This window comes from Anopheles funestus, chromosome X (assembly GCF_943734845.2).
Source record: "Anopheles funestus chromosome X, idAnoFuneDA-416_04, whole genome shotgun sequence".
Lineage (NCBI taxonomy): Eukaryota > Metazoa > Arthropoda > Insecta > Diptera > Culicidae > Anopheles > Anopheles funestus.
In genome coordinates, this window is record NC_064597.1 from 18,372,495 (window position 1) to 18,390,951 (window position 18,457).

The 18,457-nt window shown below is 42.0% G+C and overlaps 4 protein-coding genes and 1 pseudogene across 4 annotated transcripts in view; all 5 read left to right on the forward strand.

Moving 5' to 3' along the window:
* LOC125770566 (uncharacterized) overlaps nucleotides 1–18,457 on the forward strand; it is a 91,164-nt gene that overhangs the window by 54,145 nt on the left and 18,562 nt on the right. The gene's annotated exons all lie outside the window — the stretch shown is intronic.
* LOC125770594 (uncharacterized) overlaps nucleotides 1–18,457 on the forward strand; it is a 39,818-nt gene that overhangs the window by 17,339 nt on the left and 4,022 nt on the right. The window lies entirely within an intron of this gene.
* Nucleotides 1,827–4,250, forward strand: LOC125763988 (ATP-dependent DNA helicase PIF1-like; annotated as a pseudogene).
* Nucleotides 8,288–9,169, forward strand: LOC125763998 (uncharacterized). Its single transcript, XM_049427754.1, has 3 exons — nucleotides 8,288–8,616; nucleotides 8,698–8,853; nucleotides 8,896–9,169. The coding sequence occupies exons 1-3, from the start codon at nucleotides 8,288–8,290 to the stop codon at nucleotides 9,167–9,169; spliced, it is 759 nt and encodes a 252-aa protein (XP_049283711.1).
* On the forward strand, nucleotides 14,900–15,781 carry LOC125764003 (uncharacterized). The gene is made up of 3 exons (XM_049427767.1): nucleotides 14,900–15,228; nucleotides 15,310–15,465; nucleotides 15,508–15,781. Exons 1-3 carry the CDS (start codon nucleotides 14,900–14,902, stop codon nucleotides 15,779–15,781), a joined length of 759 nt encoding a protein of 252 aa, XP_049283724.1.

An 18,457-nucleotide genomic window follows, 5' to 3' on the forward strand; every position in this document is an offset into this window, starting at 1 on the left:
AAATGAAAGGCGGATAGGACTTAACACTGATACAAGTAAATGATAATCAGAAATGATGACGCCTTGTTAAGATGCCGGTTTACCTTTCACTACGCGTTACAGATACAGATTATTCTAATGGAATCATACCTAATATGGAATCATACCTGATATGATTCCCTTAAATCTGTACAAGTACGTGTACAAGGTTCAGAGAGATAGGATCGGCTGAGCGTATCTCTCACTGGTGGCAATGATTAGATACAGCAGTTCATCGACGCACGCTACCTATCACCGACAGACAGCTGCTGGCGTATCATGCGTTTCGAGCTGCAGGCGAAAACGCACACCGTCGTGACGCTGCCCATCCACCTGGAGAACCAGCAGTACGTGTTTTACCGAGCGAACGAGAACCTTTCGTGCGCGTTAAACCGGGGTAAACGTACAATGCTGACTCAGTTTTTCTTGCTTGCGGCTAACGACGATTTCGCCAAAACGCTCCTTTATCACGACGTACCCATGTACTATCGGTACGGTGAACCGACAGCGCGTCAGCGACAACCGTGGCACGAACTTGGCACCAAGCAGTGGATACGTCGCACCCGTACCTCGCACAGAACGGTTGTTGGACGCATGGTGTCCTGCGGAATGCAGCTCTTCGAGCGCTACTGTATGCGATTGCTACTGTGCTACCGCAAAGGACCAACATCGTTCGAGAATTTGCGCACTGTTGACGGCACAGTGTATGCAACGTTCCAGCAAGCTGTCATCAGAGAAGCACTGTTGCTAGATGATTCCGAGTGGGAACGGGCTCTACAGGAAGCGGCCAAATTCCAAATGCCATCCCAATTTCGCCATTTCTTTGCGCTTATTCTCTCACCTGGGATGCCGCAAGAACCGCGCAAGCTGTGGGATATGTACGCAGAGCTATTGTGTGAAGACTTTCGCTTCCACGATCGCGACCGGTATACATCACAACAGTCCGACCTGAATACGCTGCTGAATTGACGTCGAACGTTTTCGTGCGCTGCGCGAAACCGATCGGTTTTTGCGAGGTACCATTCCGGCAAAGGATTTAACCACCTTTCCCGATATACCACAGCTGCAGGATTATGAACACGTTGGAGAGCACATCAGGAACGATGCGAATGAGGTGAACGAGTTCATCACGACCGAACGGGCTTACGCAGTGAACGATCTCGACGAAACTTTGGTCACCCTACACCTACTCAACGACGAGCAGCGTACAGTGTACGACAAAATTACGGCGGCCATTGATCGAGTTCGGATATCGACGAGCACTACAACGGATACGGATGTGAACACCAACTCAACCGGAATCTATAATGCTGAAGACAATCGCTTTTTCTTCCTGGACGATCCTGGCGGTACGGGCAAATCTTTCGTGCTGGAAAAAGTCCTCGCATACACGCGACGCCAATCAAACATTGCGCTTGCCACTACGGCGAGTGGAATAGCAGCGCTGTTCCTTAGTGGAGGAAGAACGGTCCACTCAACGTTTAAGCTTCCGCTCGACTTAAACCGACACTCCACTTGCAACATCCCAGTACAGTCGAAGCGCGCTGAACTCATCCGCCAGGCAACGCTAATCGTGTGGGACGAAGCATCCATGAGCAGCCAATAAGCGTTGGAAGCAGTCGATCATAACGATTCGGGACATAACAGGCGTGCAGCGACCATTTGGCGGCAAGGTGGTACTGCTGTCCGGTGACTTCCGTCAAATTTTGCCCATCGTACCAAAGGGTAATGATGCACAAATAATCAACGAGTGCATCAAACGGAGCACACTATGGTCCCTCTGTACGACACTACGGCTGTGCGTTAACATGCTGGTACGCACGGCTCCAAACGCGACTCGAGCCAGCGAGCTGCAGGAATTTGCCAATTTTTTGCTGCGTATCGGAGAAGGGCGACACGATACGTTTGCAGGAGCGTACCCATCGTTGGCAAAAATACCGCACGATATGGCTGTACCCCGTACGGCGAACTCGGCTCAGGACATCAATAAGCTGATTGCCCGCATCTACCCAGACATGCAACGGAACTGTCAGGATCCAGATCGATTCTTTTCCGATCGTGCGATCCTGTCTTCTTTTAATGTTGACGTTGCTGCTATTAACAACATTGTGATAGATCAGTTACCCGGGCAGGCAAGGTAGTATCGTTCCGTGGACACATTGCTAAACCCGGAGGAGCATGAACACTTACAGATTCCATCCGAATACCTCAACAATAGCGGCATACCACTGCATCGCTTACGGCTGAAGCGATCGGTGCTGTTGTTGCGAAATCTCAACTCCGACATGGGACTTTGCAACGGAACGCGTCTTCAGATTGTGGACATGAAGACGCATTGCTTGCACGCCAAGATATTGACGGGCAAGCGATGAGAAACAGACGTGCTGCTGCTACGCATCTACTGTGACAGCAACGACAAGGGCCAACCGTTCCAAATCCGCCGCAAACAGTTCCCGGTGCAGGTGTGCTTTGCCATGACCATTAATAAAGCACAAGGACAACCACTGAACCATCTGGGCCTCTATCTGCCAAAGGATGTGTTTGCACACGGCCAGCTGTACGTGGCAGTGTCCCGCGTCACGACACGAGCAAATATAGCTGCGCCGATCGCAAATCCTGAACACGACAATCAAGATGGTGTCTCAACGCGAAACATTGTGTATCGAGAAATCATTGACGATTGAACGTGTTCGGGGATTCAGGTAAGACCATTTGGGAACGAAGAAAAAACAAACTGCATTACTATCTGTTTTGTTTTTATTCATATTACAGATACCATGTGTCCTTCGTGCCTTATTGGTCGAGCTTATTGTTGATGGAACGCATTCGGATGGAGGTAAGGAAAACGAATGAAAGAACCAAATACAAGCAAGAAGTAATTGTGAACCTTTTTTCCTTCATCGATTACAGTTAATAATTTGTTCGCCCTCATCGAGTTTTCGGACGCCCTCAATCATCGGATTCAGACGCATTCGCGTGTTGGTAGGTGAAAAGAAGAACTACAAATCTAAGAGAAAAAAAACTTTATATCCTTCCTTTTTATTTCAGCCCGAAAACAAACATAAACTTTGACCAAGTTCATCGATCGAGACTTTCGAATAATTCGGATGCATTCCAATGTAGGTAAGTAGAAAGAGATAAAATAAGAAATTTAATAACAAAATAACTAACTTTTTTTATTAATCCTACTACAGTTATCAAAAATGTCTGTGCCTCATGCCTCACTACATTCAATGATGATGCTGGAACGCGTTCGTATGTTGGTAAGTGAAAAAAGGAACGAAAACCAGTCCGTTTTAAAATATTTCATTACCAAGTAGCTCTAACCTCTCCTACCTACAGGTAATAATTTGACTATTTGTCGACGAACCAGCTTCAACCCAAGGATGAATGGATTCGCCCAATTTATGACGACCCAAATAATAGGTAAGTTATACATTTCTTCACACACAAATAATATGCATACAACATACGCTTAATTTTTTTTGCTTACACAATTTGCTCTTTCCAGGACAACTAATTCAACTTTCTACTCTGATTCAGCTATCACCACATGTTGGAGTGTTTTCTTTTATCAGGTATCATATTTTTTCCTTTTTAATCGTTTCACCGTTCTTTTCAAAATTTGCAACATATTTACAATTCCATTTTCCATAGCTTTCAGAAGCTGAACGAGACCTTATCCCGGATGCTGCAACGAGCAAGTGGATATTCATCACACATCAAGCATAAAACAGAGGCGAAGACAACTGACATTCATCGTAATCAGTAAAACATAATGTACGTATCGTCGTTATCCATACCTACCATTGGTGTTATTCACTTATTAATTTTTTCTTTTTTTATTTATTTCATGTCGCCGCATTACTTTGGGAGCACGCGAACAAACAACATGCAGCAGCGGTGTCAATCAAGAGCATCAAGTAGCAGCATCGGGACAGACCTCTGGAAACTACATCACGGGACTGTGACTGTTAACGTACGTATGCACATATTGTACGCAACACTATTACACATTTACTAATACACTACTCTGCTTTTAGAGACACCGGGATCGGCATCGGAGTATCATCACAGCAATTGCCAAAGATGTCGCAACAAATATATCGTTGGTGCTCACAAGTACCGTATGTTCTTTGTGCGGGTGAACACCAAGGAGCGGATTGATGCAACCGAAACAGAAAGTTCTACACGACAGCATTGCACAAAACATTTTTGCAATTGCGATGTAGCCAAGCGCAATGTGTAAAATAAGCGTATTATGTAACCTTTTATGCATTGCGCTAAGAAAGTTAGGTTAGATTTTGTTTCACTCTCATTCTAATACATAAGGTTGCAAAACTATTATTTAACTTTAAACATTCTAACCGTATTTAAACGATAATTTATAATACACACAAAACAACCATTAATTAATTATTAAGTTAACACACTTACCACACGAAACCAAAAGTCACGTCGGACAACGGATAGTTCACGAGAGCTCACATTTATAAAGCAAACGCTTATAAATGTTGATGCTGTTGAGTGACTATCTGGGGTCCGACGTGTCTTGGAAGTTTTGTGATGTGTTTTTTTATATGCTTATTATTATATTTTTACGATTTAATAATTGGAGCACATATGGCCGCTTTTATTTTTTTTTAACGAACAACATCAAATTGCGCTCTCACGCTTACATGTCAATGAAGAAATGGTTGTCGTACTGTGTAAGCTCATACGTTAAAAACTCAAAGATGTACGAACACACACATACAATCAATTTTGTATCTTTAATAATTAAATAATAGCTTTGCAACCTTACTCACTGTTCATTTTAATTTTTTTTTTCAAATTGAATAGCATTAATTATTAACACAGTTTCAACACTTTACTCTAAAACCCCACATACTACACTAACCGCTAATGCCAATTTATTTATTTAAGAAACAAATAACTTACAGCACTAATTGGTTATTATATTGATATTTATTGTAGCTATTTTGTTTTTCATATGATTCGTTATTTTATTTCTACTTTGTTCATTATAAATAACTTATTTTATTTTTTTACACTGCGTTAATTTTTCAAAAATTAACTGTAACATTGCTCTGCATCGAAAAGGGTGACCATGGCGTTTCGAAAGCATCGAAAGTGCGCTTTTTTTATCAAACCGCTCAGCACACGAAACCAAGAGTCACGTCGGACAACGGATAGTTCACGAGGGCTCACATTTATAAAGCCGACGGTTATAAATGTTGATGCTGTTCAGTGACTATCCGGAGTCCGACGTGTCTTGGAAGTTTCGTCTGATTTTTTTTTCATTTCGCTCAGCATACGAAACCAAGAGTCACGTCGGACAACGGATAGTTCACGAGAGCTCACATTTATAAAGCCGACGGTTATAAATGTTGATGCTGTTTAGTGACTATCCGGGGTCCGACATCTGTTTTAATAATAGACGTTACATGAGTAAAAACGCATGGTCACCCTTTTTTGTAACTATTTACATTTATTCGTATTTATTTCTTTTTACATTAAATTATATTTTTTTTACTCAACTTGCATCTAAATTGTACCAGATTTACTCTTTAAATTTGAAACCAATCAGTGTTATAAGTTATTTGTAGACTCAACATTTTCGTTAAACTTTATTTAAAGTTGGAGACATCAAATTTTAAGGTATCGACATTCTATTATTAGTATTAGGATCTTATAGGTAGGCAAAACAAAATCGAGATCACAGTTACCTTTGAAAAAATATTGTTATCGCCCACTACCTGAGGTAATGGAGGTGCCTAGTCCTTATAGACAGGTATTGTAACAATATCTAAAGATATTCGCTTGTATTATAGTTCAGTCGTGTGATTGGATGAAGACTAACTATTGCTAAAGATATTGATATCATTTGCAAAACTTCCAAAACCTCTTTAAACCTTCAACAACATATGCAAAACTAATATTTAGTGTATGTAATACAGCCTTCTTCTCCAAGCCCTGCACTGTCCTGTCCATCGGAATCTGAACTTAGTTCCTGATGTTGCTGATCATTGGACCGTGTGGTCATACTAGTTTGTTTCAGTATTTCAGACGCTCTAAAAACCGCATCCAGCAATGTAACGGAGAAATTCTAAAGTTCAAAATTTCAGGACGAACACAAAATCCATTTTCCACTTCATTCAAGTTATTCATCTGGCTTGGCATAGCTCCACTTACACAACAAGTTTTCATTGATTGAGTATTAGTAACATAGGCAAACACTTTCCCATCTATCATACTCATATAAAAATTAAAAGACACTATCACATCATCTGTGTCACTTAAGATTATTTTAAGAGCCAATGTGGTCAAAATTTGATCATTAATTTCTTTTGCACCCTCTAACACTTCTTTTGTTTCTTTGACAAATTGTACTTCAATTGGCCGATAAAAACGTACACTTTGAGGTAGTTAATTAAGCCAAATTATATCCTCCTCCTTCGTAGCAAATGAAAGGCGGATAGGACTTAACGCTGATACAAGTAAATGATAATCAGAAATGATGACGCCTTGTTAAGATGCCGGTTTACCTTTCACTACGCGTTACAGATACAGATTATTCTAATGGAATCATACCTAATATGGAATCATACCTGATATGATTCCCTTAAATCTGTACAAGTACGTGTACAAGGTTCAGAGAGATAGGATCGGCTGAGCGTATCTCTCACTGGTGGCAATGATTAGATACAGCAGTTCATCGACGCACGCTACCTATCACCGACAGACAGCTGCTGGCGTATCATGCGTTTCGAGCTGCAGGCGAAAACGCACACCGTCGTGACGCTGCCCATCCATCTGGAGAACCAGCAGTACGTGTTTTACCGAGCGAACGAGAACCTTTCGTGCGCGTTAAACCGGGGAAAACGTACAATGCTGACTCAGTTTTTCTTGCTTGCGGCTAACGATGATTTCGCCAAAACGCTCCTTTATCACGACGTACCCATGTACTATCGGTACGGTGAACCGACAGCGCGTCAGCGACAACCGTGGCACGAACTTGGCACCAAGCAGTGGATACGTCGCACCCGTACCTCGCACAAAACGGTAGTTGGACGCATGGTGTCCTGCGGTATGCAGCTCTTCGAGCGCTACTGTTTGCGATTGCTACTGTGCTAACCGCAAAGGACCAACATCGTTCGAGAATTTGCGCACTGTTGACGGCACAGTGTATGCAACGTTCCAGCAAGCTGTCATCAGAGAAGGACTGTTGCTAGATGATTCCGAGTGGGAACGGGCTCTACAGGAAGCGGCCACATTCCAAATGCCATCCCAATTTCGCCATTTCTTTGCGCTTATTCTCTCACCTGGGATGCCGCAAGAACCGCGCAAGCTGTGGGATATGTACGCAGAGCTATTGTGTGAAGACTTTCGCTTCCACGATCGCGACCGGTATACATCACAACAGTCCGACCTGAATACGCTGCTGAAATGGCGTCGAACGTTTTCGTGCGCTGCGCGAAATCGATCGGTTTTTGCGAGGTACCATTCCGGCAAAGGATTTAACCACCTTTCCCGATATGCCACAGCTGCAGGATTATGAACACGTTGGAGAGCACCTCAGGAACGATGCGAATGAGGTGAACGAGTTCATCACGACCGAACGGGCTTACGCAGTGAACGATCTCGACTCAGTGAAACTTTGGCCACCCTACACCTACTCAACGACGAGCAGCGTACAGTGTACGACAAAATTACGGCGGCCATTGATCGAGTTCGGATACCGACGAGCACTACAACGGATACGGATGTGAACACCAACTCAACCGGAATCTATAATGCTGAAGACAATCGCTTTTTCTTCCTGGACGGTCCTGGCGGTACGGGCAAATCTTTCGTGCTGGAAAAAGTCCTCGCATACACGCGACGCCAATCAAACATAGCAGCGCTGTTCCTTAGTGGAGGAAGAACGGTCCACTCAACGTTTAAGCTTCCGCTCGACTTAAACCGACACTCCACTTGCAACATCCCAGTACAGTCGAAGCGCGCTGAACTCATCCGCCAGGCAACGCTAATCGTGTGGGACGAAGCATTCATGAGCAGCCAATAAGCGTTGGAAGCAGTGGATCATACCATTCGGGACATAACGGGCGTGCAGCGACCATTTGGCGGCAAGGTGGTACTGCTGTCCGGTGACTTCCGTCAAATTTTGCCCATCGTACCAAAGGGTAATGATGCACAAATAATCAACGAGTGCATCAAACGGAGCACACTATGGTCCCTCTGTACGACACTACGGCTGTGCGTTAACATGCTGGTACGCACGGCTCCTAACGCGACTCGAGCCAGCGAGCTGCAGGAATTTGCCAATTTTTTGCTGCGTATCGGAGAAGGGCGACACGATACGTTTGCAGGAGCGTACCCATCGTTGGCAAAAATACCGCACGATATGGCTGTACCCCGTACGGCGAACTCGGCTCAGGACATCAATAAGCTGATTGCCCGCATCTACCCAGACATGCAACGGAACTGTCAGGATCCAGATCGATTCTTTTCCGATCGTGCGATCCTGTCTTCTTTTAATGTTGACGTTGCTGCTATTAACAACATTGTGATAGATCAGTTACCCGGGCAGGCAAGGTAGTATCGTTCCGTGGACACATTGCTAAACCCGGAGGAGCATGAACACTTACAGATTCCATCCGAATACCTCAACAATAGCGGCATACCACTGCATCGCTTACGGCTGAAGCGATCGACACCGGTGCTGTTGTTGCGAAATCTCAATTCCGACATGGGACTTTGCAACGGAACGCGTCTTCAGATTGTGGACATGAAGACGCATTGCTTGCACGCCAAGATATTGACGGGCAAGCGGTGAGGAACGGACGTGCTGCTGCTACGCATCTACTGTGACAGCAACGACAAGGGCCAACCGTTCCAAATCCGCCGCAAACAGTTCCCGGTGCAGGTGTGCTTTGCCATGACCATTAATAAAGCACAAGGACAACCACTGAACCATCTGGGCCTCTATCTGCCAAAGGATGTGTTTGCACACGGCCAGCTGTACGTGGCAGTGTCCCGCGTCACGACACGAGCAAATATAGCTGCGCCGATCGCAAATCCTGAACACGACAATCAAGATGGTGTCTCAACGCGAAACATTGTGTATCGAGAAATCATTGACGATTGAACGTGTTCGGGGATTCAGGTAAGAACATTTGGGAACGAAGAAAAAACAAACTGCATTACTATCTGTTTTGTTTTTATTCATATTACAGATACCATGTGTCCTGATGATTGAACGCATTCGGATGGAGGTAAGGAAAACGAATGAAAGAACCAAATACAAGCAAGAAGTAATTGTGAACCTTTTTTCCTTCATCGATTACAGTTAATAATTTGTTCGCCCTCATCGAGTTTTCGGACGCCCTCAATCATCGGATTCAGACGCATTCGCGTGTTGGTAGGTGAAAAGAAGAACTACAAATCTAAGAGAAAAAAAACTTTATATCCTTCCTTTTTATTTCAGCCCGAAAACAAACATAAACTTTGACCAAGTTCATCGATCGAGACTTTCGAATAATTCGGATGCATTCCAATGTAGGTAAGTAGAAAGAGATAAAATAAGAAATTTAATAACAAAATAACTAACTTTTTTTATTAATCCTACTACAGTTATCAAAAATGTCTGTGCCTCATGCCTCACTACATTCAATGATGATGCTGGAACGCGTTCGTATGTTGGTAAGTGAAAAAAGGAACGAAAACCAGTCCGTTTTAAAATATTTCATTACCAAGTAGCTCTAACCTCTCCTACCTACAGGTAATAATTTGACTATTTGTCGACGAACCAGCTTCAACCCAAGGATGAATGGATTCGCCCAATTTATGACGACCCAAATAATAGGTAAGTTATACATTTCTTCACACACAAATAATATGCATACAACATACGCTTAATTTTTTTTGCTTACACAATTTGCTCTTTCCAGGACAACTAATTCAACTTTCTACTCTGATTCAGCTATCACCACATGTTGGAGTGTTTTCTTTTATCAGTTATTCTGTTATTTTTTTATCATATTTTTTCCTTTTTAATCGTTTCACCGTTCTATTCAAAATTTGCAACATATTTACAATTCCATTTTCCATAGCTTTCAGAAGCTGAACGAGACCTTATCGCGGATGCTGCAACGAGCAAGTGGATATTCATCACACATCAAGCATAAAACAGAGGCGAAGACAACTGACATTCATCGTAATCAGTAAAACATAATGTACGTATCGTCGTTATCCATACCTACCATTGGTGTTATTCACTTATTAATTTTTTCTTTTTTTTTATTTATTTCATGTCGCCGCATCACTTTGGGAGCACGCGAACAAACAACATGCAGCAGCGGTGTCAATCAAGAGCATCAAGTAGCAGCATCGGGACAGACCTCTGGAAACTACATCACGGGACTGTAACTGTTAACGTACGTATGCACATATTGTACGCAACACTATTACACATTTACTAATACACTACTCTGCTTTTAGAGACACCGGGATCGGCATCGGAGTATCATCACAACAATTGCCAAAGATGTCGCAACAAATATATCGTTGGTGCTCACAAGTACCGTATGTTCTTTGTGCGGGTGAACACCAAGGAGCGGATTGATGCAACCGAAACAGAAAGTTCTACACGACAGCATTGCACAAAACATTTTTGCAATTGCGATGTAGCCAAGCGCAAAGTGTAAAATAAGCGTATTATGTAACCTTTTATGCATTGCGCTAAGAAAGTTAGGTTAGATTTTGTTTCACTCTCATTCTAATACATAAGGTTGCAAAACTATTATTTAACTTTAAACATTCTAACCGTATTTAAACGATAATTTATAATACACACAAAACAACCATTAAATAATTATTAAGTTAACACACTTACCACACGAAACCAAAAGTCACGTCGGACAACGGATAGTTCACGAGAGCTCACATTTATAAAGCAAACGCTTATAAATGTTAATGCTGTTCAGTGACTATCCGGGGTCCGACGTGTCTTGGATGTTTTGTGTGATTTTTTTTTCGCTCAGCACACGAAACCAAGAGTCACGTCGGACAACGGATAGTTCACGAGGGCTCACATTTATAAAGCCGACGGTTATAAATGTTGATGCTGTTCAGTGACTATCCGGGGTCCGACGTGTCTTGGAAGTTTTGTTATGTGTTTTTTTATGTATATGCTTATTATTATATTTTTACGATTTAATAATTGGAGCACATATGGCCGCTTTTATTTTTTTTTAACGAACAACATCAAATTGCACTCTCACGCTTACATGTCAATGAAGAAATGGTTGTCGTACTGTGTCAGCTCATACGTTAAAAACTCAAAGATGTACGAACACACACAAACAATCAATTTTGTATCTTTAATAATTAAATAATAGCTTTGCAACCTTACTCACTGTTCATTTTAATTTTTTTTTTTCAAATTGAATAGCATTAATTATTAACACAGTTTCAACACTTTACTCTAAAACCCCACATACTACACTAACCGCTAATGCCAATTTATTTATTTAAGAAACAAATAACTTACAGCACTAATTGGTTATTATATTGATATTTATTGTAGCTATTTTGTTTTTCATATGATTCGTTATTTTATTTCTACTTTGTTCATTATAAATAACTTATTTTATTTTTTTACACTGCGTTAATTTTTCAAAAATTAACTGTAACATTGCTCTGCATCGAAAAGGGTGACCATGGCGTTTCGAAAGCATCGAAAGTGCGCTTTTTTTATCAAACCGCTCAGCACACGAAACCAAGAGTCACGTCGGACAACGGATAGTTCACGAGGGCTCACATTTATAAAGCCGACGGTTATAAATGTTGATGCTGTTCAGTGACTATCCGGAGTCCGACGTGTCTTGGAAGTTTCGTCTGATTTTTTTTTCATTTCGCTCAGCATACGAAACCAAGAGTCACGTCGGACAACGGATAGTTCACGAGAGCTCACATTTATAAAGCCGACGGTTATAAATGTTGATGCTGTTTAGTGACTATCCGGGGTCCGACATCTGTTTTAATAATAGACGTTACATGAGTAAAAACGCATGGTCACCCTTTTTTGTAACTATTTACATTTATTCGTATTTATTTCTTTTTACATTAAATTATATTTTTTTACTCAGATTGCATCTAAATTGTACCAGATTTACTCTTTAAATTTGTAACCAATCAGTGTTATAAGTTATTTGTAGACTCAACATTTTCGTTAAACTTTATTTAAAGTTGGAGACATCAAATTTTAAGGTATCGACATTCTATTATTAGTATTAGGATCTTATAGGTAGGCAAAACAAAATCGAGATCACAGTTACCTTTGAAAAAATATTGTTATCGCCCACTACCTGAGGTAATGGAGGTGCCTAGTCCTTATAGACAGGTATTGTAACAATATCTAAAGATATTCGCTTGTATTATAGTTCAGTCGTGTGATTGGATGAAGACTAACTATTGCTAAAGATATTGATATCATTTGCAAAACTTCCAAAACCTCTTTAAACCTTCAACAACATATGCAAAACTAATATTTAGTGTATGTAATACAGCCTTCTTCTCCAAGCCCTGCACTGTCCTGTCCATCGGAATCTGAACTTAGTTCCTGATGTTGCTGATCATTGGACCGTGTGGTCATACTAGTTTGTTTCAGTATTTCAGACGCTCTAAAAACCGCATCCAGCAATGTAACGGAGAAATTCTAAAGTTCAAAATTTCAGGACGAACACAAAATCCATTTTCCACTTCATTCAAGTTATTCATCTGGCTTGGCATAGCTCCACTTACACAACAAGTTTTCATTGATTGAGTATTAGTAACATAGGCAAACACTTTCCCATCTATCATACTCATATAAAAATTAAAAGACACTATCACATCATCTGTGTCACTTAAGATTATTTTAAGAGCCAATGTGGTCAAAATTTGATCATTAATTTCTTTTGCACCCTCTAACACTTCTTTTGTTTCTTTGACAAATTGTACTTCAATTGGCCGATAAAAACGTACACTTTGAGGTAGTTAATTAAGCCAAATTATATCCTCCTCCTTCGTAGCAAATGAAAGGCGGATAGGACTTAACGCTGATACAAGTAAATGATAATCAGAAATGATGACGCCTTGTTAAGATGCCGGTTTACCTTTCACTACGCGTTACAGATACAGATTATTCTAATGGAATCATACCTAATATGGAATCATACCTGATATGATTCCCTTAAATCTGTACAAGTACGTGTACAAGGTTCAGAGAGATAGGATCGGCTGAGCGTATCTCTCACTGGTGGCAATGATTAGATACAGCAGTTCATCGACGCACGCTACCTATCACCGACAGACAGCTGCTGGCGTATCATGCGTTTCGAGCTGCAGGCGAAAACGCACACCGTCGTGACGCTGCCCATCCATCTGGAGAACCAGCAGTACGTGTTTTACCGAGCGAACGAGAACCTTTCGTGCGCGTTAAACCGGGGAAAACGTACAATGCTGACTCAGTTTTTCTTGCTTGCGGCTAACGATGATTTCGCCAAAACGCTCCTTTATCACGACGTACCCATGTACTATCGGTACGGTGAACCGACAGCGCGTCAGCGACAACCGTGGCACGAACTTGGCACCAAGCAGTGGATACGTCGCACCCGTACCTCGCACAAAACGGTAGTTGGACGCATGGTGTCCTGCGGTATGCAGCTCTTCGAGCGCTACTGTTTGCGATTGCTACTGTGCTAACCGCAAAGGACCAACATCGTTCGAGAATTTGCGCACTGTTGACGGCACAGTGTATGCAACGTTCCAGCAAGCTGTCATCAGAGAAGGACTGTTGCTAGATGATTCCGAGTGGGAACGGGCTCTACAGGAAGCGGCCACATTCCAAATGCCATCCCAATTTCGCCATTTCTTTGCGCTTATTCTCTCACCTGGGATGCCGCAAGAACCGCGCAAGCTGTGGGATATGTACGCAGAGCTATTGTGTGAAGACTTTCGCTTCCACGATCGCGACCGGTATACATCACAACAGTCCGACCTGAATACGCTGCTGAAATGGCGTCGAACGTTTTCGTGCGCTGCGCGAAATCGATCGGTTTTTGCGAGGTACCATTCCGGCAAAGGATTTAACCACCTTTCCCGATATGCCACAGCTGCAGGATTATGAACACGTTGGAGAGCACCTCAGGAACGATGCGAATGAGGTGAACGAGTTCATCACGACCGAACGGGCTTACGCAGTGAACGATCTCGACTCAGTGAAACTTTGGCCACCCTACACCTACTCAACGACGAGCAGCGTACAGTGTACGACAAAATTACGGCGGCCATTGATCGAGTTCGGATACCGACGAGCACTACAACGGATACGGATGTGAACACCAACTCAACCGGAATCTATAATGCTGAAGACAATCGCTTTTTCTTCCTGGACGGTCCTGGCGGTACGGGCAAATCTTTCGTGCTGGAAAAAGTCCTCGCATACACGCGACGCCAATCAAACATAGCAGCGCTGTTCCTTAGTGGAGGAAGAACGGTCCACTCAACGTTTAAGCTTCCGCTCGACTTAAACCGACACTCCACTTGCAACATCCCAGTACAGTCGAAGCGCGCTGAACTCATCCGCCAGGCAACGCTAATCGTGTGGGACGAAGCATTCATGAGCAGCCAATAAGCGTTGGAAGCAGTGGATCATACCATTCGGGACATAACGGGCGTGCAGCGACCATTTGGCGGCAAGGTGGTACTGCTGTCCGGTGACTTCCGTCAAATTTTGCCCATCGTACCAAAGGGTAATGATGCACAAATAATCAACGAGTGCATCAAACGGAGCACACTATGGTCCCTCTGTACGACACTACGGCTGTGCGTTAACATGCTGGTACGCACGGCTCCTAACGCGACTCGAGCCAGCGAGCTGCAGGAATTTGCCAATTTTTTGCTGCGTATCGGAGAAGGGCGACACGATACGTTTGCAGGAGCGTACCCATCGTTGGCAAAAATACCGCACGATATGGCTGTACCCCGTACGGCGAACTCGGCTCAGGACATCAATAAGCTGATTGCCCGCATCTACCCAGACATGCAACGGAACTGTCAGGATCCAGATCGATTCTTTTCCGATCGTGCGATCCTGTCTTCTTTTAATGTTGACGTTGCTGCTATTAACAACATTGTGATAGATCAGTTACCCGGGCAGGCAAGGTAGTATCGTTCCGTGGACACATTGCTAAACCCGGAGGAGCATGAACACTTACAGATTCCATCCGAATACCTCAACAATAGCGGCATACCACTGCATCGCTTACGGCTGAAGCGATCGACACCGGTGCTGTTGTTGCGAAATCTCAATTCCGACATGGGACTTTGCAACGGAACGCGTCTTCAGATTGTGGACATGAAGACGCATTGCTTGCACGCCAAGATATTGACGGGCAAGCGGTGAGGAACGGACGTGCTGCTGCTACGCATCTACTGTGACAGCAACGACAAGGGCCAACCGTTCCAAATCCGCCGCAAACAGTTCCCGGTGCAGGTGTGCTTTGCCATGACCATTAATAAAGCACAAGGACAACCACTGAACCATCTGGGCCTCTATCTGCCAAAGGATGTGTTTGCACACGGCCAGCTGTACGTGGCAGTGTCCCGCGTCACGACACGAGCAAATATAGCTGCGCCGATCGCAAATCCTGAACACGACAATCAAGATGGTGTCTCAACGCGAAACATTGTGTATCGAGAAATCATTGACGATTGAACGTGTTCGGGGATTCAGGTAAGAACATTTGGGAACGAAGAAAAAACAAACTGCATTACTATCTGTTTTGTTTTTATTCATATTACAGATACCATGTGTCCTGATGATTGAACGCATTCGGATGGAGGTAAGGAAAACGAATGAAAGAACCAAATACAAGCAAGAAGTAATTGTGAACCTTTTTTCCTTCATCGATTACAGTTAATAATTTGTTCGCCCTCATCGAGTTTTCGGACGCCCTCAATCATCGGATTCAGACGCATTCGCGTGTTGGTAGGTGAAAAGAAGAACTACAAATCTAAGAGAAAAAAAACTTTATATCCTTCCTTTTTATTTCAGCCCGAAAACAAACATAAACTTTGACCAAGTTCATCGATCGAGACTTTCGAATAATTCGGATGCATTCCAATGTAGGTAAGTAGAAAGAGATAAAATAAGAAATTTAATAACAAAATAACTAACTTTTTTTATTAATCCTACTACAGTTATCAAAAATGTCTGTGCCTCATGCCTCACTACATTCAATGATGATGCTGGAACGCGTTCGTATGTTGGTAAGTGAAAAAAGGAACGAAAACCAGTCCGTTTTAAAATATTTCATTACCAAGTAGCTCTAACCTCTCCTACCTACAGGTAATAATTTGACTATTTGTCGACGAACCAGCTTCAACCCAAGGATGAATGGATTCGCCCAATTTATGACGACCCAAATAATAGGTAAGTTATACATTTCTTCACACACAAATAATATGCATACAACATACGCTTAATTTTTTTTGCTTACACAATTTGCTCTTTCCAGGACAACTAATTCAACTTTCTACTCTGATTCAGCTATCACCACATGTTGGAGTGTTTTCTTTTATCAGTTATTCTGTTATTTTTTTATCATATTTTTTCCTTTTTAATCGTTTCACCGTTCTATTCAAAATTTGCAACATATTTACAATTCCATTTTCCATAGCTTTCAGAAGCTGAACGAGACCTTATCGCGGATGCTGCAACGAGCAAGTGGATATTCATCACACATCAAGCATAAAACAGAGGCGAAGACAACTGACATTCATCGTAATCAGTAAAACATAATGTACGTATCGTCGTTATCCATACCTACCATTGGTGTTATTCACTTATTAATTTTTTCTTTTTTTTTATTTATTTCATGTCGCCGCATCACTTTGGGAGCACGCGAACAAACAACATGCAGCAGCGGTGTCAATCAAGAGCATCAAGTAGCAGCATCGGGACAGACCTCTGGAAACTACATCACGGGACTGTAACTGTTAACGTACGTATGCACATATTGTACGCAACACTATTACACATTTACTAATACACTACTCTGCTTTTAGAGACACCGGGATCGGCATCGGAGTATCATCACAACAATTGCCAAAGATGTCGCAACAAATATATCGTTGGTGCTCACAAGTACCGTATGTTCTTTGTGCGGGTGAACACCAAGGAGCGGATTGATGCAACCGAAACAGAAAGTTCTACACGACAGCATTGCACAAAACATTTTTGCAATTGCGATGTAGCCAAGCGCAAAGTGTAAAATAAGCGTATTATGTAACCTTTTATGCATTGCGCTAAGAAAGTTAGGTTAGATTTTGTTTCACTCTCATTCTAATACATAAGGTTGCAAAACTATTATTTAACTTTAAACATTCTAACCGTATTTAAACGATAATTTATAATACACACAAAACAACCATTAAATAATTATTAAGTTAACACACTTACCACACGAAACCAAAAGTCACGTCGGACAACGGATAGTTCACGAGAGCTCACATTTATAAAGCAAACGCTTATAAATGTTAATGCTGTTCAGTGACTATCCGGGGTCCGACGTGTCTTGGATGTTTTGTGTGATTTTTTTTTCGCTCAGCACACGAAACCAAGAGTCACGTCGGACAACGGATAGTTCACGAGGGCTCACATTTATAAAGCCGACGGTTATAAATGTTGATGCTGTTCAGTGACTATCCGGGGTCCGACGTGTCTTGGAAGTTTTGTTATGTGTTTTTTTATGTATATGCTTATTATTATATTTTTACGATTTAATAATTGGAGCACATATGGCCGCTTTTATTTTTTTTTAACGAACAACATCAAATTGCACTCTCACGCTTACATGTCAATGAAGAAATGGTTGTCGTACTGTGTCAGCTCATACGTTAAAAACTCAAAGATGTACGAACACACACAAACAATCAATTTTGTATCTTTAATAATTAAATAATAGCTTTGCAACCTTACTCACTGTTCATTTTAATTTTTTTTTTTTCAAATTGAATAGCATTAATTATTAACACAGTTTCAACACTTTACTCTAAAACCCCACATACTACACTAACCGCTAATGCCAATTTATTTATTTAAGAAACAAATAACTTACAGCACTAATTGGTTATTATATTGATATTTATTGTAGCTATTTTGTTTTACATTAGATTCGTTATTTTATTTCTACTTTGTTCATTATAAATAACTTATTTTATTTTTTTTACACTGCGTTAATTTTTCAAAAATTAACTGTAACATTGCTCTGCATCGAAAAGGGTGACCATGGCGTTTCGAAAGCATCGAAAGTGCGCTTTTTTTATCAAACCGCTCAGCACACGAAACCAAGAGTCACGTCGGACAACGGATAGTTCACGAGGGCTCACA